This window comes from Lepisosteus oculatus, chromosome 22, assembly GCF_040954835.1.
Source record: "Lepisosteus oculatus isolate fLepOcu1 chromosome 22, fLepOcu1.hap2, whole genome shotgun sequence".
Classification (NCBI taxonomy): Eukaryota; Metazoa; Chordata; class Actinopteri; order Semionotiformes; family Lepisosteidae; genus Lepisosteus; species Lepisosteus oculatus.
The window spans coordinates 8136406-8157172 of NC_090717.1; the positions used below are offsets into that span (position 1 = coordinate 8136406).

The 20767-nt window shown below is 39.7% G+C and overlaps 2 protein-coding genes across 8 annotated transcripts in view; both read right to left on the reverse strand.

Annotated features, from left to right (window-relative positions):
- Positions 1 to 6159: 6159 nt before the first annotated feature.
- Positions 6160 to 13456, reverse strand: noc4l (nucleolar complex associated 4 homolog). The gene is made up of 15 exons (XM_006640245.3): positions 13281 to 13456; positions 12785 to 12908; positions 12033 to 12139; positions 11533 to 11640; positions 10770 to 10919; positions 10357 to 10456; positions 10157 to 10191; positions 10021 to 10071; positions 9732 to 9843; positions 9370 to 9430; positions 8985 to 9095; positions 8485 to 8648; positions 8028 to 8110; positions 7227 to 7340; positions 6160 to 6383 (listed from the first exon to the last, which is right to left on the reverse strand). Exons 1-15 carry the CDS (start codon positions 13434 to 13436, stop codon positions 6267 to 6269), a joined length of 1593 nt encoding a protein of 530 aa, XP_006640308.2. The 5' UTR covers positions 13437 to 13456; the 3' UTR covers positions 6160 to 6266.
- Positions 13457 to 15020: 1564 nt separating this feature from the next.
- ep400 (E1A binding protein p400) overlaps positions 15021 to 20767 on the reverse strand; it is a 35600-nt gene continuing 29853 nt past the window's right edge. For all 7 annotated transcript variants that reach the window (XM_069181935.1, XM_069181938.1, XM_069181936.1 and 4 more), the window contains 5 exons: positions 19595 to 19748; positions 19085 to 19257; positions 18485 to 18652; positions 17123 to 17203; positions 15021 to 16800 (listed from right to left, as the gene is read on the reverse strand). In XM_069181935.1, the coding sequence (XP_069038036.1) occupies positions 16522 to 16800; positions 17123 to 17203; positions 18485 to 18652; positions 19085 to 19257; positions 19595 to 19748 (855 nt within the window). In that variant the 3' untranslated portion in view covers positions 15021 to 16521. The remainder of the gene's footprint in view (positions 16801 to 17122; positions 17204 to 18484; positions 18653 to 19084; positions 19258 to 19594; positions 19749 to 20767) is intronic.

Consider the following 20767-nt stretch of genomic DNA (forward strand, 5'->3'; position numbering starts at 1 on the left):
CCTGTGTTTCCCAAACTGTGCGCCACTGAGTCAGGAGAGATCCAGTTAAAAAAATATGGATCATACTGTATTAAACAGCTTTCTGAAATAAGCTCACATTTCACTATTTAAATTCTAGGAAATAAATTGCAACCAAATATTTTTTATTGTAATTGCAGTCAATGTTTCAGTTCAAAATAAGTTATTTCTTGCAAGATTAGTGCTGATTTTGTTAAAATCATTTGAGAGGTGGAAGTTTCACAAGTTGAAAAGGTCTGAGAAGCAAGGAATTAGATAATAATGGGGAAACAAACCAGACATTGGACTGGGGGGCATGAGCTTGGAATCTGACTGTGTTGCCCTTTTCACACTCCTTATATAAAATATTAAAGATAAATACAGTAGCTGAGGTCAGATTGTTTTTGCTGAATGAAAAGCTTCAAACTGAAGAAACGGAGAAAGATTCTCCAATCAGAAGTGACATCTGACGTGTATTATAGATGACGTACCGTATATTGAGTACAGCACTAAAGTGAATTTCAACACAAGGGGTTCGGAAAACCTCAAACACCCAGGAAGTCAAACAAAGACCAGCTCAAAGACATTTCACCTAGGCTTTGACAAAAAAAAAAACACTGTGGCTTCAACCAAAGTCCATTTTATATTACATCTATGCTCTAATTAAACTAAACCTGATATACTGTATTTCGTAAGAATGAAATGGATCTTGCTACATTTTTCCCGCTGGGGAAGATCGGAACACAGCCCTCTCTTCACAGAGCTAGCAGCTGCAGGATACTGTCAGCGCTGATGGGTAATCCCACTGGAAGCTGACGCCAACCCCTGTAATGCTGGAATGTGATATAGCATCAGCTTTGTGGGTTGGAAATATTTGGAAGCATTGAAGCAACTGCACAGCACTCAGCCAAGTGGAATTCCTAAAAAAAAAAGACGAGAAAGCGAGAGCGAAAAACACCATCAGTATTCCCGCCTCGCTGAACCTGAGTCAAATGTAAAGGCCGACTGAAATCACAATCTGCTGGAATCCTAGACTCCCAGCCTCGTCCGTACCGCATGACAATGAAACCCATTCAATCTTTCTCTTCCTGATTTAGGCACAGAATTGGAATTACTTCCTCATTGAAAACGCTAGCCTGAAATTCTGTAGCCCAACAGGAGGGTAATCCAGTATGGAGCCCAGAAACCATAGCCTCACACCTAGAGCAGAAACATCACCTTCAGAATCGCACACCTACTGTAGGGTGCAGGGCAAAGACCTTGACTAGCCACAGTGAAGTCACTTTCTACTACACCATCAAAATAGGTTCTGTAATCTATTCATAATATCACATTCACAAGCTTACAATCTATTAAAAACCTGCTACATTAATTTCTGCATCCAATAATCTAGTTTCCTTGGATTATACATTACCAAAGGGTTTCAAATTTCTTAGGTCTGACTGTGACAGTAAACCATACTATAGTGTTTTGAAACCCTCATACATTTACAGTATACTTAAGAGTAATATGTGTATCTCCTCCATGCAGAAAAAAGCCATAGTTTATCGCCAGCCTCACATGGATTATCATCCTTGAATGATTATGGTTAAACAACTATTCACAGCTGCATTTTTAAATAGCATAATGTGGCACACATTCTCCAAAACATGGAGAAACAAAATCAATTCAGTATTTAATAACTCTTAACACAAAAATACAAAGAGCAAGAGTGGAGAGGTATATTAAGTAACTTTCCATGATCTTAATTATATTTTGCAGTCTGCAAAATGGAGATGACACTTACTTCTATGTGAGCAACACTTTAAAGACTGCGCATATTGAGGACACATTTTTCCCTGATAGTAATGAGCCGTCCTAACTGCAGTTTTAAACTCCAGGATATTCTTTAGATTCCCAGTTTTCTTCTTCGGTGAAAGAACAGACAGACAATTTGTGCAGTGACTTTAAACTCAGAAGAATTCATATTATATGTCCAGATTTAATTGTCAATACTGTATTAGGTGGGAGTACAATTTGAAATGCTCTTGAATTTTACCGTGGGAAAAGCCTTAACAACATTCCAAAACAATCAGGAATGAAATGTACGTGTATGAAGTGGTGAAGAAGCACAGCCTCCTTAACTGCCTACCAATTCAGAGAGAAAGCACCACCTGTCTCCAAGGAGCAGAGAATGGTTGATCAGCATTGCTCAAGCTTACCTGTTGCTTGTTGCCATTCCAAGCTTGCTGGGAAATGGATAGGTGGCCCGGCATTGAAGACCTTAATCTACAGGAGCCACATGGAGCTTTCTAATGCTTTTGCATATTTTAATTTCCATTTTACAAAATGGTTCAGGTAAAAACAGAGAATATGATCTTTATCTGTAATAATGCATCCACTTGGTTTTAATATTGTATTTACCGAGTGTCTGTTTGCAGTGGACCAGGTGAGCATTGTGGACCAGCTGAAATGCATGATGGGCATTTGAGTTTTTAATGGAAGGCGGCAATATTGCTTTTATTGTCATTGATGAAACTGATTTTAATTTTTTGCAAACAATCAGACTGAAGAATGGAACAAGTTCATATTGTTTTCTTAGAAACTATGCACCCTTTGTTTAATTTTATTAGTTTATGACTTATTACTGTAAGTATAACATAAGAGATTTAGTTCTGTTTTTCGTCCCAGGTCACACATATGCTACTTTATCATCAAAACTGAACTTGAATTATGTTTTATTTGCCAACAGAACAGTGTCTTAAAACTATCAAGACATTGACTAAGACTGTATTCTAGTTTAGACTGAAGCTGTTTCATTAGTAGGCATATTTAGCAGGCAAAAAGGGGTTTTATGTCTAACAGTTGATGCGGTGACAATAAGAGAATTGTACTGTGAATCAATCTTTTGAACTCAGTCTTGTGCATTTCAGACCTTACTTACAGTTTATTATTCTAACATCTCTGAAACTGTGCTGGGCAGATCTGTGCCTGAGAAAATGATCTATGGTTTGACATCCTGTACATTCTCTAGACCTTACTATCCGAATTCTGCATCCACACTGTTGGCCTCAAAGGAGTCTCAATAAAACTTTTTTTCCCCGAGTTTCTCAGGACACCCCAAGAACAGAACACCCTGATTTCATTATACTTGCCAAGGACGCATTACCTAATCAGTGCCTGATTAGAGAAATAAACGATTTTCCATGGAGAAATGAAAAAAGATGACAAAATAATTAAAATAATATTTATTAAAAAAACATAATTCATATATTTGTCACTACTTGAATTCATTAAGGTTTTAAAACTTAAAAGCTAAAAAATCTCTTTGGATGTAATTTGCTTGTAGTACAAAACATGATCCACATACTGTTAACTGGCTTCACGTTTTTTTTCTCTTTCAGTGTATTGACATAGCTGAAGCTCTTTGACACCACATAGTAGCAGTCAATGTTTCATAGAAACAAACAGAGCCTTTAAAGTGATGTACAATGATGTAGACCTCTTATGACTCGTCTGTCATATTTTAGACCGCATACATTTTTTTGTTTTTTTTCCCCTGTGATGTTCCTGGCCCAATGTCTTCTGAACACTTAGTTCAAAGTGCCAGATGTACATCATGGAATGCACTAGTAAGACTTCACTTAGAACATTGTGTGCAATTGTCTTCACTGCGTTACACCAAATTAATTGCTCTTGTGGAATCGGTACAAAGAAGAGCAACTGGTCTCTAAGGAATATCCACAATGACAAGATGAAAGAAACGAAAACCTTTCAGTCTTGAACAGAGAAGACTACAAAGAGAACCTGGATCAGTGTTCAAAATCCTCAAACGCAATGACAAAGTCAACCCAACGAACTTGTTCAGAAACGACAGTGAAACCCGAAGCAGTGTGTGGAAGCTGCACAAAGTGCCTTGAAAACTGCGGACAGGCAGTACTTCTTTACACTGACAGTGGTGCAGGGACGAAAGCAGCTACCCCACCACGTGACTAAAGCTGACGCCATGGTTGAGGTCCACAGATTCATTAGATACCAGCAACTAAAGGGGCTAGACGGATCCAATGGCCTCCTCTCATTTATTTCCTTTCTTACGTTCACAGGGCCAAGATTCATCTTTCAACAAAACGATGACTCCAAGCACACATTAAATGTGGCAAGGATTTCTTTGGAATTTAAGGAGGCTCAGAAAGATGAATTGTCCTGCACAAAGTCCTGATAGGAACATCTGAGGCTGGGGTTACACAGATGCTGAGAATGGTCACCGGGAAACTAGGATGAACTGTGGGAAAAGTTACAGGGGATTTGAAAGAGCATTCCACAGCCCGCCTCCGAAAAGCTGTATGGGAGCATGGAAACAAGATGTCAAACCCCATACCAACCACCCAATACACAACCACGATATTAATGTTCCTTTGCAGATTTTCTGTAATAATGACAGTCGAATTACAAATGTCCTTCAGATAATTAGCATTATATGGTTTAGCTGACAGGTTTTCTGCTTAGCTATTTATTTCTGGAGAAATAGAGATTTAATCCGATAAAAGAAATCTACAAAAATTTTACATCTACATATTTTTAAGGAGAGTGAGATAAGCACTGCTACTGTACAATCAAGATGTACAAAGCTTTTCAAGGTCTCATCACCCTCTAGTGGTAACCCTTGCACAATGCCATATATAACTTTACACCCAAGAGTTTCCTCACCCTTTAATATCCTGGTTGCGTGTATCAAATTCTAATAAACAAACTTCTCTTACTGTGATGAAAGGTAATTCAGTGCAACGCTTAAGTAGTCTTTAAAAACCCATCTTGTCTTAAACTTTCTTGTGCTTTGGCTTCTGCTTAAATAATAATAATAATAATTGCTTACACTTATATAGCGCTTTTCTGGACACTCCCCTCAAAGCGCTTTACAGGTAATGGGGACTCCCCTCCACCTCCACCAATGTGCAGCATCCACCTGGATGATGCGACGGCAGCCATAGTGCGCCAGAACGCTCACCACACATCAGCTATCAGTGGGGAAGAGAGCAGAGTAATGTAGCCAATTCATAGAAGGAGTCTATAGGAGTCAAATAGGAGTCTGCAACATCAACAACACCAACACCAGCAGTGCCCCAGAACACAAAGGAAAGCAAACATAATGGAAGCTACATTATTTTACTATAGTTGTGAGAGCAGTGATCTACTGAGGCCGGGTTGAGCAGCTCACACTTCAGCCCAGGATAGGATAGAATATAATATCTATTATATTCTTTAAGAGGGAGTTAGGGAATATTTAATGCTCACATTTGTAAAATATTTAAACTACAGGCACTGAGAAGAATTTCCATTTTAGTACATGTGCTGTATAGGTACATACAATTTATATATTAGCCTACATAGCATCTACAAAAAGACACTTACGCTCATGAAACTAAAAAAAGGACTGGACCAATTGGAATTAACAATCCCTTTCCTGCATCTTGCCAAGATCAGGAAACCGATGAGAAATAAGCCTTGTGCTTGCCCTCATATATGGGAACATGGGAATAATGAGCATCTTAAAATCAAGTCTCCCTTGAGAGATTCTGGAATCTGTGATTTCATTTCTGTTTCCATGTCGAGGTTCCCAGATTCTTACTGGTCTACCCAGGTGCCCACTGGCATGACTGGTCTATGTTTTTGATTAACTAGACAAAAGACGCCTGAGAAAAATGACTGAACTATTTTTCTCTCAGAAAAATAATTAAATATGCCCAGTGGAGACAACAATTACGCAGATTGCTGAAACTGAAGAAAGAGGACTTAAAAATGTCTACATTCCGAGACAGATAATGTACAGTAAGAAGAAAAACATATTTCATGAACAATTGTGCAAGACTTGCCTGCCACATCTTAAAACACAGAAGTACAAAAACATTAAAATCTGCAAGTTTTATACTGATACCCTAAAAAGACTATGCATCTTCCATATTACATTTATTTTTGTAAATCAGAGAAAACAACAAACCACATGGACTTCTCCCGACGTAATTAAAGCTTCTTGTTTCCATTGTACACACCCTGAACTATTCTCTGACCTGGACTGGTTTCTCTCATATTACTGTTTCTTCTTTGATTTTTTGGTGTGCATCCTTTAATTCATTACTTCAGTATTTCATGTTCATTGGAAAAATAAAAAGTAAGAATCATGGCAGATTTATTTTTTTGTTACAAATTTATTTTAGCACTAAAATTGACATGGTCATCCTTTCTGATCTGTATAATTAGAAGAGTAATCGAAGTACTTTAAAAAAAGCTGATGTCTATTCCAAAGTGAAATGCTGCCCTACAACCTCCCCAGGCCTGTTCAGGAGCTCCTTGGCTGGCTCAAACTCCAGTGGCACAGGGCCGGCTTTGGCCTTCAGGTCCCTCTCAAAGATCTGAAAGCATACATGCCGCTGTTTAATTCTCGTGTTACAAAAAGCAGGGTGTTACTGTCCAATACAGACCCGGGTGTATAGCTGCAGAGTACAAAAACGGAGAGTCTGGAGTAGCATGAACAGACACTAACCAGAGGCAACAGTGGGAATATGGAGATGGAGACAGAATATCCATATTCCCACAACTTTCCCAAAGCCAGAACATTCCCCCCATTTAAATCCTATTGGACAATGGTGGACCTAGCGGAAAATGCAGTTCATTCCCACACACGATGACCAACACAGCCGCCTCAAATGAACGATGTCCTTAGGTGAAAGAAGAAATTGGATGGGATGGGGTGGGGTGGGATTGAGCCGCAAATATTTCAAAACCACAAAAAATACATTCCACATTCACTTCCAACACTTTCTGCTCCTCCTTGTGGATCAACATCTTACTTATATGCAATCTCTCATATTTGAAATAGTAAAAACAGAAGAAAATGACTACAAAGGGGTTTTGGAAAAACAACAGGTATAAAAAGAGAAGGAAAAGAGAAATGCCTCCGGTGCTTTCAGTCAGGCTGTGTTAAAATAATGGAATACACCGCAATCTCAAAACATTCTTCCTATTGGTCTAAAAGCAATCACTGGTTTAAACTAATGAGCAGTCACCAGGCTGGCAAAGTCATTTGGGTAAAGTTTGCTGTGCAAAATGATAGTTAAACTGCAATGAAGTTCAATGAGGAAAATAAACACATTGTAAGGTCATCCTTAAATATGTAGGCAGGTGAGAAATTGGGAGATGCGCATGAAAATAGGACAAGGAGGCCTCGTCACAGCATCAGAATAGTGTGCTATCACCTCATATGCAGACAACTCCAGCACCTCGTTGAGGTCGTCCTCCAGCTCAGACAGAGGCTTGTTGATCACAGCAGCTGCTTTCGCTACGTCCGGGTGATAGTGCTTCTGCAGGGTCTGTGCAGGAGGCAGGAGAAGGAGAGACAGATTACTTTAGTTTTCAGACACCTACCCTGCGGGACTCAGTCTGAAATATTCAGTTCAATTAATTATAGGCCTTATGGATTGCAGGGCTTGTAACACGTAGTAGAGGTTAATAAAACGTCTTCTAAATTGCAGCTCAACTCCTGCTAGATGGGGAAAAAAGGTTGCACAGGATAGGAGTTAAGGTGTTTATCATGAGGAGGCTGTTTGAGGACCACGCATCGTTGACATGCCAGTTCATTTTCTTGCTGTCTCTCCTTATGTCTTTAAATGCAGCCCAATTGTAAACAAAAGCTACAGCATTCTGTACTTGCAGAATGAAGGGAATGAGCAAATGAAGGGAACTACCAAGAAACATTTGACAACCACTGCCGGGTCAGCTTTGAGAGGCAATTTTAGATGTATAATTTCGGGATATGTTTGTGGCTTGGGAGCCTCTGCTTTTTCACGCAGAGATGAAATGTCAACATTAAATTTCACATGTATTACATTCCAAGTAATACACACGAGGACAGATATGTGTATAACCACTAAAGACCGAGTGCTTGGTCAAGCACACCCTCCCCGTGTGCGAAGTGGATGTTTGTGGGTTTGGGGGAATCCTGGCCTCGCTCAGCACCACATCCTGTGACATCTGAAGAAAAAGACACGGCCACCCACCTGCAGTTCCCAAAGACTGCTCTCCATGGCGTGGCACAGGACTGGATCTGTCTCCTCCATGACATAAGGATCCTCACACGTCGCTGGTGCGGAAGAAACAACAAAAGTCATGTTAATATTCCTCCCCCTGGAACTTTTAGGCACATGTTCAAATGTTTCAGATTTAACAATTAAACATGAAAATCCCAATTTCAAATAAGAAAGGCACAGAAAACTGATTTATTCTGTAAATGACATGGGAAGTGTTGCAGGGACTCCATTATTTGGGGTTGGACTGAATGTACCAGTAAACTTACTGATTCAGCTGGACATACAATCATTGCACAACGTCTCCAGCAGATTTCTAACAGGCTGGGGGGTAAAGCAACTCAATGATCCCAACTGCCTGACGTGACGCAGCAGGAGAGCTGTGCAGTGGCTGGAGAAAAGGCCTTGTTAGTGGGGACAGTGGGCCTACCCTCCGCAGCACTGGGCCGGTGGATGAGGACCCGACAGCTGGGGTGCCGGCGAATCAGATTACAGATGAAGGGGATGATCATGAGCAGGGCGGCGGGGGGCGCGGTCAGCGCCAGGCGGGACAGCCTCTTGACGAAGGCCGCCACCAGGTACACTGGCAGGTGACTGGGGGACAAAAAGAGCTTCATCACCGAGACAGGAACTCCAGCAAACTGGGGGACATTAACACGGAAACCTGGCACTATGCTAACGCTTACAGGCGAACACAAAAACAAATATTTCCACGCCTATCACACGAAATGATCATGTTATTCACTGCTCTTTGAGCAGATTTCTTATGTTTTTAAAGCAGAAGCCCATGGCGCTTATAAAAAAAACGGGGCACAAATACAGTCTCTCTCGCTTATTTTGTTGCTAGCAGGTGTTCCATTGTGCCCATGGCTCGCAATGTTATATTCAGGAATTAATGAAAAAAATAAAACCGATGTGCAAGCCTCTCACCTTGAGGAGAGAAAGAGGTTGGCCAAATGGAAGAAACGTGCTCTGTACTTCACATGGAATATGGATGGCTCCAAGAGACTGTAAAGCTTTTTGTAAAAGTCTGGGTAGTCTCTGAAATAAAAAAAACAAACCAACATCCAGCTAGTTAACTCGGGAACAACTACCGCATTGAGTCATTGTGAGAAATATAACTGGTTTACATGATCATCCCCGTCAGCTAAGCTGTTCTCCATCATGTTTTCTGTAGTTAAGAAGCATTTTAAATTTATGACAATAGTTCACCCAACCAGATAGCCATAGCAGAACAGAGGCCTAGTTTATAGGCAGTTCCCTGAAGGCATGTTCAAATGTACACAACACAGACCTTTACAGTAGAAATACTCACAGGTTGTGCTCATGGATGAGGACAAACAAGCCATTTAAGGCCAGAAGACTAATTGCTCCTCCTGAAAAAGCCACAAACAAAAATGTCAAAAGGGGGAAATTGTACAATATATAACAACTAGGGCATAATTCCCACAGTTAAAAGGACAAAAAATAGACCTTTAAAATGTTATTTTCTTGATAACAACAAAACTGGATGTAAGAAAAAAAGACACAATGATCTCATCCTCCAGGAAAACTAACAAAACCTCCATAAAGAGTCACCACCTGGCTTCGATCCAAGTTAGTATGAGTCAATAGAAAAGTTATTGACTTGAGATTGCAATGGGAAACAGAAAGTGAGACACTCTTGGCACCCCTCACCAACATCATAGGCTGCTGTGAGGAAGTCTATCATCAGGGCTGGCTTGCTCATGTGTGGCAGAATGGAGTCATGGAGTATGACCAGGACTTTTTTATACATCCCGCTTGGCAACTGAAATTGGAAACAGAAAACTGGAAATGAAGCTGTGGAGGAGGGAGGACAAATGTCTCTGGCAGAATTTATGAAGTAAAAAACAGGCAGCGCAAAAGTGAAAACATGCCAGGCAAGAAAACAGCCAACCTCTCGTTTCATTGCTTCAAAGGGAGATCATCTTTCTTGCATGCTTACCTTGTATTTCAAAAAGCCAAGCCACATGCGTTCAAAGACCCGTCTGTGATCCTGGGAGGGGAGAAAGCGAACCAGTGAATATCAGACAGGGAATGGACTGCACACTGAAGCACACCAAGAAGGGACTGCTACCTACTTTCAGTTTTGCTGCTTTCCAATCCTCGTGTTTTGCTGTAACACAAAAAAGAAATTATTAAAGACATTATTAATGTAATGGGTAAAATGTTTCATATCTTATACATTTTCAAAATTGTCAAAATAGCTTATTTGGTCTGTTGTTAATGCTGAAAGAAAAAAGTAAAGAGAGATGCTCATTATTGATGAATGCAGACTCACCTTCCTGTTTTACCAGGAAGTTGACCAAATCTGTCTGCTGGCTGGGCATAGTGATGTTTGTCATTAGGGTGAAAACATTGTTCTGATATAGTGGCACTGCCTGAAAATAAAGAGGACCACGTATTATCCAGTCTAATATTAAATTACATAGTAGGATTTCTTCTGAGACTTTTGATCTTTTCTCAAACTCTCACAGAGTTATGATAAGCAACTTTGGAAGTATAGTAATACTCCTGGAAAGGCATAAACAAAGGCTTTTGCAGTGTGGACATGTAAGACTGACTTTTACATTTCTGAATTAAACAAAATATTGCATGAATCTGAAAAAAATAAAAATTCTACCGAGGTCATGTAAAATCGGAATATTAACAGTGCTACTTTCATACTGAGTTGGGCTGAGCTGCCAGTTTTACCTCTTTTGTTTTCTGCATCACTTTAGCCACATTCTCAGTGACAAATCCCATGACGTAATACCGCACATCTTCAAAATCCAGGAATTCCTGAAACCTGGAGATCAGGAGAGACATGTCCTCTTCTTTGGACAACAGCCGTTCCACAACTGACTGAAACACAACACAGGTACAGAATGAAAAATAGCTGTGCCTCAGATGACACACAGCAGACTACAAGCTGCAGCACTGACAAATTGGCATCAAAAACTGGATACCGTTATTTAGTATTTAAAACAAAACTATACACAAAGTATTACATTTTGTTTTAAAAAAAGACATAATTCAAATAATCTCCAATTAACTTATCGTGGACTTTTATTCTTCTAACACACGTAATATATGAAAGATTACCAGAAGTCTTCCATTACGAGACATTATGAGAAGCCACTCAGCTGATCTACTGTAGCTCGACTAGAAACTAGTAGTTAACCGATCCTGTTTTTTAATCCAGCCAAATTTATGGTATCGGCTTCAATAACATGGCAGGATAGCTTGTTCCAGACTCCACTAAACCCTTAGGTAGACTGCCTCCTGCTCTGCATTTTAGATGCTCTTCCCACTACTTTCCACTTGAGTCCTTTGGGTCTTGGTTACCTTCATTATCATAGTGTTGCAATTTTGAAAAAACAAACAGCCCATCTTTACATTTCCAAACATGGTAGCACGGCCATGCTTTTCTTATACTTGGGTACTTTCTTCTCAGTAAAAGATGGGGAAGACTTACTTTCAAATGCTCCCGAGGGAAGTTGTAGTGTTCATCCCAGTCTACAGCAATTAATGGGGCTTTGCCTTCTTTTTCCACCAACTTCATTAGTGTGCACAGAGCACACTCCTAACGAGCCAAAGACACAAATGAAGCATGCAGTTTTCCCCCCCCTGAGACAAAGACTATATTTTTAGAAGGCAGACCGAAAGGAGAAAAAGTCTTGAAGGTTATTCCCAATGCTTTCAATTTCATTATTACTTATTGCTTTTAAGATCCTTTTACAACAATTCTGCCATTCAATTAAAAACAAGTAATACTTGAAGAACACCAAATAGAAAGCTTAATCTTCTGGAACACAGGGAATCTTAATGAACCTGATCCCACACAAGGCCAGCTTGTCCTACCTATTGCAGGATCACACTCCTATACAGCTTTCCATTTGGAATGACACGGCTGTCACACTAGAAATTTCACACATATGGTATTACTCTTGTTTTCTACAGATTGAAACTACTTACTCTGACCCGGTATGCTTCATGGATCATGAGATCCTGCAGCTGCTCCACACAGCTGTTGTAGCGGTGTCTCATCCACATCTTGTACTTCTCTTCAGCACTGTAATTAGCTGTGACAAGAGTGAATAATTAATGGGGTTCTTGTGCTCCATTGAGAAGCTACAAAAACCTCGATACATGGCTCCCTGCAGTGACAGCTAAAACAGATATCTGTCTGCGGGAAAGCAGCCTGTGCAGTTATAGAGCTCTGATTTAGTAAGAACAATCATTAAATGAATACCTTGGATTAACTTATTTACTAACATTTTCCAGTATGTCTTTTCATTTCTGACATAGCACCAATTTGGGTCTCCCATCTGTCCCCTAAGCATCAAAGCTCTGGAACTCTATTCCTAAGGATATCAGTCCCCTTCTCTAAACTAATTCAAATCTAGACTCAAAACCTTCTTCTTTAGAAGATCCTTTACTTAACTGACTCTGTTCTTTACCCCTCTGCTCCTACTGTATTCAGTACCCCCCATCTACCGTCTCCTCAAACTGTGTATTTTCTTCTGTTGTTGCTCTGTAAAGCGGTTGAGAAGCCACGTTTAAAGGTGCTATATAAAACAAAGTTTATTATTATTATTATTATTATTATGCAAGTCTTTTCTGATGTAATGCAACTAGATAATACAGCGTAAAATTTCAATGCACTCTTACAGATAGCAGATAAACCAGATTCAGTTTAAAACACAACAGACTTCAAACCATGTTACCTGTCACCAGCGTTTCCTCCTCCTTCGGTAACTGACCAATAAAAAGATCTCCTCTCTCCAACAAGGCACAAAACATCTTGTTACAGGCATTGACGGCACAAACAACTTCATCTTCTTTCTCTGCCTAGGAGATAACAAAACTGTCTTAAAATAACCGTGTGGATTTTTAGTGTAAAAAACTAACGTTTCAACGTCACAATATTAGTGTAAAGACTTCAAAAAACGAATAAGAATAATTAAAGAACACTAATCAGAAAACGGTATGGAGTTTCATTATTATCCGACCAAAAAAAATATTGCAACACTCAAACCAAACGTTCAAAGATACAGCTCAAAAACGTTTTCATCGCAAATCATTGCTAGACTCACTACCAACGTAAATTAAAATCTCAGACCCACAAAACAGCACATTTAGATTTCCTAACAGTTGCTGGTTTTTTTAAGAAGTGTGATGACGAGGTAAGACGTTCTCAACAGAAAGATCAGCCTTTCATACCTGTAGATACTCAAGAATATCAAAGACGGCGTTTGCGTGTTTCCTGCTCTCAAGAACAAGATCTACTTTACTGTTTATTTCTGTTTTAGGCGATTTTTTGCGTTTTCCCTGGTCAGATTCCCCCAATCTCACGTTGCGATCCCTGGACGGCGCCATGTTTACAGCGCAATATGACGTAAGCGAGTCAATTCCTGTCGTAGACTTTTGTCTGGAGCTCCTCCTACTGGTTGGAAGATTAAAAAAAATTCACGAGGTAGTGGAAATTGTTAGGGTTACTCTTGATACTAAAGTAACAAAACAATCATAATAACAGTATGACTGCACTTTACAGAGGTGTAAAATAAAAAAAAAATGTTATAAGAAGTATTTATTGTTCCCTAGTGGAAACTTTTCCCCTACATACATAGAAACTATATAGACATGCATATAACACAAGCAGAAAGGGGAACAGCTGAACATACAAAGAGATTAGAAAATGGAGCAGACACAGACACTAATTAAATAAAAGCCATTCAAACAGGGATGTAAGTGATACAAAACAGGTCTTTCTGGGCCAAACAACTGCAAGATTGCATAATAACCATCACTAATTTATCACTTATAACTGCAACAAATAGAACTGATGTTTTTGAAAAGGCATGACATAGATTAACTCATTGTGCTACTTGATATGTGACATATGGAATGCATGCTTTGAATACAGTTTCATTCCTCTTTTAAAGCCTGGACAGGAATGTGACTGTTCATGTCAGCCCAACTAATCCTACTTCTGTGTGAGGAGACGTGTTGTCCAGCTGGAAGGCGGCTCCGTCAGGATGAGCCCACAGGAACGAGTGACCCAGGACAAGATCAGCGTACCTGCATGCAGTTAGTTTGACATCGGGTTGCAGATTGACACTCCTACCCAGCTCATCACACACAGACCTCAACATCCATCTTTGTGAGGTGTTGTGACTCATGGTCTTGACACATATGGTCTACCATTGAGAGAGCCTCCAACACCTTTCCCCAATTGAAATTGCTGGCTATGAACAGACCACATCACGAGTGACAGTACAATGACTTAGTCTGGCCTCCAGTATACCGACATTCTACAGGTTGTTATTTCATAAGCAGGGGACAGTGGCTCATTTCGATTTTACTTTGTTCATTTTCACCAGGCTTGACATTCAACCAGATTACGTCACCTTCAACAGCAGTGGCCATCAAGTCTCTAACGGGAGAAATTAGTGAGTATGCAACAGTCAAATACTGAGGAGCAGGAAATTAAATGAGACCCTTTATAACCAGTCGCACATCAATTCCTCGACCTCTCATTGATTAACACTAAAGTGAATCACCGTCAGGGATGATCAATTAATCAAAATGACACCAGAAACATTTTACTGTACCTGTACTGAGAATCCTTATACTTCTTGCTAAATCTGTATATAGTGATAAGTTGAAGCTCAGTATATTTTCTTGTGAAGAAAAAAAAAAGACATGCCTTATCTGTTCATATGCTTTAGATAAAACTGGTATTTGATTAAAACTAAGTCTCATTTATTGCTCCAATTTCACTGTAATACAGAATGCCCTGTGGTCTTTCATGCAATGGAGAATTTCAGTGTAATTATTCCTCCCCTTGTTTATTGTAACGAGGATGATATGCGATATATGACTGTAATGAAACAGAATGTCACCCCCTAGATTAGGTAATATAATTGGCCCATGGCCATCTGATAATGAAAACAGAACACGTTAAAAAAACTTACAATTTATTACAATTAGGCTGGAAAAAATGGAAATGCTACTTTACAAGTACAAATTCTGTTACTTTGATCTTCACAGGTTATTTACACAAGTCCCATAAAGCAACAAGATACACTTATAATGTCAAAACAGAAAATATAAGAATCTGTCCTCAGCAATGAATATTTACAAAAATATAAAAGAAATATCCAATTAAATGGTTAAACAATAGGAAAAACAAATATATTTTGCTTTCTTTTTTTACAGCATGTTAAAATGACAACCACCCTGAAGACTGAATTAAGCTGGGGCAAAAATCAATACCGCATGTTCACCTTTTTTGAACGACCTCCCCTCCCCAAATGAAGTACTGTGCCGGCATTTTTTACAAGACATGTTTCAGTATTGAAACAGAAGAATTCTGGTAAGTGAACAGCCATAACACAAAATAAATGTGTTAATTAATTAATTGTAATGTCAGCTACTACTTAACCCATCTGTTGACTATCCTTCAATTGATTACTTATTGAACCCCCCCCGGTGTCAAGTTACACCTTAAATATTTCACTGCTTGAACTGTATGAACATACAGATTTGCAAACAATTCATACAAATATAGATACAATTTCCTAACGTCCTCAGGCTGTGGTAACCTTAAATTTTTCTTTAAGCACTTAAAATGTTAAGCTTCCAGATGATTAAAAAAAAATCTGTTTCCCACCTCATATGGGTGAAATCGATTTTTTGTGGTATTATTAAAAAAACAAGATACCACAACATGGACAGTTTCACTATCGAGGGAAATTTCAGTATTTTCACAGCACAGAAAATAAAAAAGGCAAAATTTCATGGAATGACGAAACTTAAAAAAATACTGAGGAGCAGGAAAGAAATTAAATTACACCTTTTACAAGCAGTTTCACATCAATTTCTCAACTTCCCACTGACTAAATCTAAGCCTCAGCCCACCCCTAATGAATATGAATGAGATGTAGAAATTCACAAGACTGAATGTTAGAAATACCACATTTTGTTATTTTACACCCACAATATATCAGTTTTCTTTTTATACTACAGTAACTAACAATTTTAGTAAATCTGAAACAATCTGGTAGTAATCCTTCAGTGGGATTTTTTAATACCACCAGCAGTCAGCTGTAATACAAGGAATAAAACCACCTTCTCATAATGCCTCAGTGACAGAATTAAAGACAGTCAGTAAAAAGTTTTCATTGAACACAATGTTTCAATTTCTGCAGCTGTTTTTCCAACATCTGCTGAAGTTGATTACAATTCATGTGTGGGACTAACTTTCATACACCAACAACTGCGGTCCATAAGTAGGGATAAAATCTCTTCACTGTACACAATTTAAATCATTTTTTATATTTTGCATCACCTTTACTGCGCAAGACAAGGAGGACAGGTGCTCAGAGTCTGTGTGTATGCACCCAGTTCAATCAGAACAGCAGCCTGTGAAAAGGCAGTTACTGTATGTGCCCAGACTCCTTTAACTGGGCTTGTTGGGCGCTTTGACCCGCACAGCTGGGGACGTCTTGACCTGCACCTTGGCCGGCTGCTGGCTCTGTGCGTCGGAGCTGGCCGGCGCCTGGGCGGGGCTGTGCGGGGGGGGGGTCTGGATCTGCGGGGAGGCGGCTGTTGCCACAGGCGGCTGGACCAGTTTCTGCTGCACCTGGGACGTGGCGGTGGCTGCTGGGATCACCTGCACCTGCTGGGGGGCGGATGGGGTGGCCTGGGATAAGGACACCGTCTGTGGCTGGCCCTGCATCTTTTTGTGTTGCACAGACAAGAAAAGAGAATGTTGATTACGGCACACAGGATAGTATTTACCAAGCATCTGAGACTGTCTTAAGCTAGCAAGTCTCTTTTTGTGAACAAAGAGCTGAAAAATGTGCCTGCAGAACAAACGGATATTAAAAAGCTTTGGCTTTCCTTCTAGCAAAGTCTGAAGCAATGTATCGAAATGCTGAATTGTGCAAGGAATTATAACTGCAGAAAGCAAACATTTCAAGAGATGCAGAAATAGTCTACATTTTTAGATATATTTTTTTAAATTTGCAACATTTTTGTTTGTATAAATGCCGTCTCACCTGCTGTGGAGCTGACACCATTTGCTGAATATTGGCCACAGCAGCTTGCTGTTGGACTATCTGTGGTAGCTTTGCTGAAACCTTGAATTGAACAAAAAGGTCTTAGAATCAGTTTCTGTGCATGTAATGTTTTGTCTTAAATTTTGCCAGCAACTTACTATTGATGGTTTCAAACATTTTACTCTTTCTTAGTATATGATAAATATGAAAGAATGATATTGCCAATGAGCGCTTTCTGGCTTTATTTGTACACTATTGAGATACTCGGCTTACAATATTCATTCTGAGAATTTAGAGAAAACCCTTCTCCAGCAGTGGTTTCACAAGAAACATCAATGAGAACAAATACGTAGTCAAACTTTTCACATTTGACAGATGTAATGACCATGGTAATGCTTGCTCTAGAATGTTGGAGTAATTAATCTAACACTCCGCACCACAGTACACCCTCCTTCCTCCCAGTCTTACCGAGAAAAGTTCAATGAAGACGCAGTCAAAAACTCTTTGACCGTTTCTGTATCGAGACAGCTGTCTATGCACAACTGACAGTGTAGAGAAGCAAGGTTTTAAGGTTATGACATTAAAGAAAAATGTAATGATTCTGGATAAGTTGCACAAACGTATGAGCATTCTCAGTCTTCACTGCTCATAAGTAAAGATTAATTATTTACCATATTAAATGGCATATGTGTTTATGCTTTTATAGTGCTATTTATAATGTTTTCATTTCACACACAGATCACTATAGGTAGGTAGGGTATTAATGTTACTTTTACGGCTGTGTTTATGTATCCCTATTCATTACACAAGATGTTTAAATATCTCCAAAGTGTATTTACATAATGCCAAAAAATGACAACTGCACTGGACAAGGGTCTACAGTATTATTGAAACAGTAGCACTAAATTGACTTTTTCCCATATAACACATGCTGTTTCAGGGGTAGGGAACTCAAGGGTCAAAGTTACTAAGTTATACATAAGTTATTATTACAGGTTTATTAATTATCAAATGATAAATACCTTAAAAATGCCTTTTTTAATTTTAATTCAAGTAAAAAGTTTAAGTAACTAAATCCACAGGTTGAATGAAAACCACAGGACCTGGCAACCTTCAGGGACTGCAGCGGCTTATCCTGTGATTACTGATGCAATTAAAACAAACGCAGCACTGAAAAACCACTATATATTTGTTTCAACTTTTTATCTTTTAAGTGTTTCCGTTCAAGCCTTTAAAACTCATTTGATCTATTCAGACTCTTGTATTTCAGTGAAATGAACCTAACCGAAAAGTCAGGCCCTGGTTCATTTTCATCACAGTCTCTGGAGTCAGACCATAAAGAGCACACAAACAGCTGTTTACCTGCAGCTGACCCTGCACTTGCTGTGCTCCTGCTGGCTTCTGAGCCTGGGCCATAGGGGTGATATATTGGGTCTTAATAGCCGGCTGGAGCTGGGTTGTTGTGTAGGTAACTTTCTGTTGCTGCTGGGCAGGCTGCTGTGCTTGGACAGTCACTTGCTGAGTCGCCAGCTGAAACAGTAAGGCAACGGTCAGTCAGGACAGCACAAGGCTCACACCCCATAGATTCTATTATTGGAAATCAAAATGACAAAAGGTTAAGCAAAAGACCCTTCTCCAACCAGAGACCCAAAAACTGAATGTTGCTTTCAATGCACTTTGGGAATATTCGATCCAAATCCGAGAAAAAAAGATGACATTTCTTTGTGGGGAGATGAAAGATAATTTCCACTAAATTAAAAAGTTCCCAGATGCTTAATCCTCCCAGTACAATAGTCATGACTTTACAAATATAAAAAATGTCTCTGTGAATTCTGATAGCATAAATAGCAGAGCTATTTTTTTGCTTTTCCTGAAATGCAACATATCCATGCCCTCAAATGTGCCATCACTCAAGCTGAGATACTTTTAGTAACTGGATCACTAACTGTTACAGATAATTACCTTCTGCTGTACAGTCGCCTGTCCCTGCTGAGGCTGTACTGCTTTCTGCTGTACAACGGCGGCTGCCTGAGTGGCTGCTACCTGCGGTGGTTTCTTCAGCTGCAAAATCTGCTGCATCTGCTGCACCTGCTGTACCTGCATCTGTGGGAAGGAGTGCGTCACCACCTGGCCACCTGCACCAGAAACCAAAACAGCACATCAGCAGAAAGGCCTAAGAATGTGTTTTCCCCACTATTAGAACACAGCATTTGCAAAGTTTATATTTCATCTTTAGCAGGACTAATCACTTTGATCCTAATAAAAAACTAGGGAAACTTGTTACAGCCAGCTAGCTTAAATTTATGCATTGATAATCCAATTAAGAAAACAGAATCTTCAAAGTTCACCTGGTTTCAATCTTCTTGAAGATGTGAAAAACTGAATTTTAAACAGATATGCATTAACTGCACACAGCCGCATTAAGCGTCCTGGTCAGGTCCTTGTCGCATCCTTCTGGTTCCTACACCTCACCTGTTTTCGGCGGCTGTGCTATTGCCACACTGATCCCAGCCACGGTGACGGGCAGGGCGGTGGAAGACACGACGGTGGGCATAGGCACCACAGGCTTGGTGATGGCGACCTGCGGAGCTGATTGGGTCTGCATCTGCCCCTGAGACACGCGAGTCTGCAAGTGGAAGAAGGACACATTGAGGATGTTAGGCTGGTACATCACAGACTCCCGTGACAAATTTATTTGCATATTACATTTTCAAGGTAAAAGGTAGCTCTTTTTCTGGATTCAATTCAAGCTTCATTATCCTCTGGGGAAAATTTGTTTTACGACACAGTCCAAAAGTTTTTATAGGAGGTAAGAGTTACTTCACATTGTTTGAGAGAGATATTGCAGCTGTGATGAAAGATTTCCCGAGTCTATTACTTTTACCCCTGGGGACAGAGAGGGGCCTCCCAGATGGGAGCAGGGCAAGTTCACAATGGAGAGGGTTAGGCACACACTCCATCATGCTCTTGGCCTTCTTTACAAAACTTAGTAGAAGATATTTGAGTTGATTTGCCTCAATGACTGTATTTTGCTACTTATTTTCACAAATATTCCCAACCGGTGCCAGATGTTGCCAAGCCAATAAGAGAGACAATGTTAAAACACTTTCAAGAAATACAGTGCAGAAGAGTGCAAAAATGTGTGTGAAGAATACTTGCTAATATTTTAAGATAAACAAATGAGGTCCATTATTTTACAAGGAATAGTAATGTTAATGATACTAACATTTTCCACTCTTGTGATGGCTAACACACCATTCATATTTTAATATATTTGTTATCAAAAAGTTGCTTATTCTAATGTGGGTCTCTGTAAGCCAGAGAAAAGTTCTATCCTGAAACTGTTCTAACACAGCACCAGGGAAAACAGTACAATCTTGAAAAAGTGTCAGCAGTGTGGAACAATTATGAGCCCAGAACCTTAACAGGCCAGTCGTGGGTTAAAACGTCAGGTGAGGCACTGCTGTTGCTGTACCCTTGAGCAGGATGCTTCACCCCGATTGCTCCAGTGAAATACCCACATGTATAAATGAGGACAGATTTAAGTCACTTTTGAGAAGTGTCAACCAAACATTATTAGGTGCAACAGTCCCTAATAATTATTTAGGGAACCTAACCCACTTGATGTTGGCATGTGGGAAGAAA

Coding starts and splice junctions, on each gene's coding strand:
- noc4l (XM_006640245.3), bottom strand. CDS start 13,436: ATGGCGCCGTCCAGGGATCGCAACGTGAGATTGGGGGAATCTGACCAG. Junction 10,072..10,156: donor GGAAAGCAGCAAAACTGAAA/GTAGGTAGCAGT, acceptor CTCCCCTCCCAG/GATCACAGACGGGTCTTTGA. Junction 8,649..8,984: donor AACCTCTTTCTCTCCTCAAG/GTGAGAGGCTTG, acceptor TTTGTCCCCCAG/TCACCTGCCAGTGTACCTGG.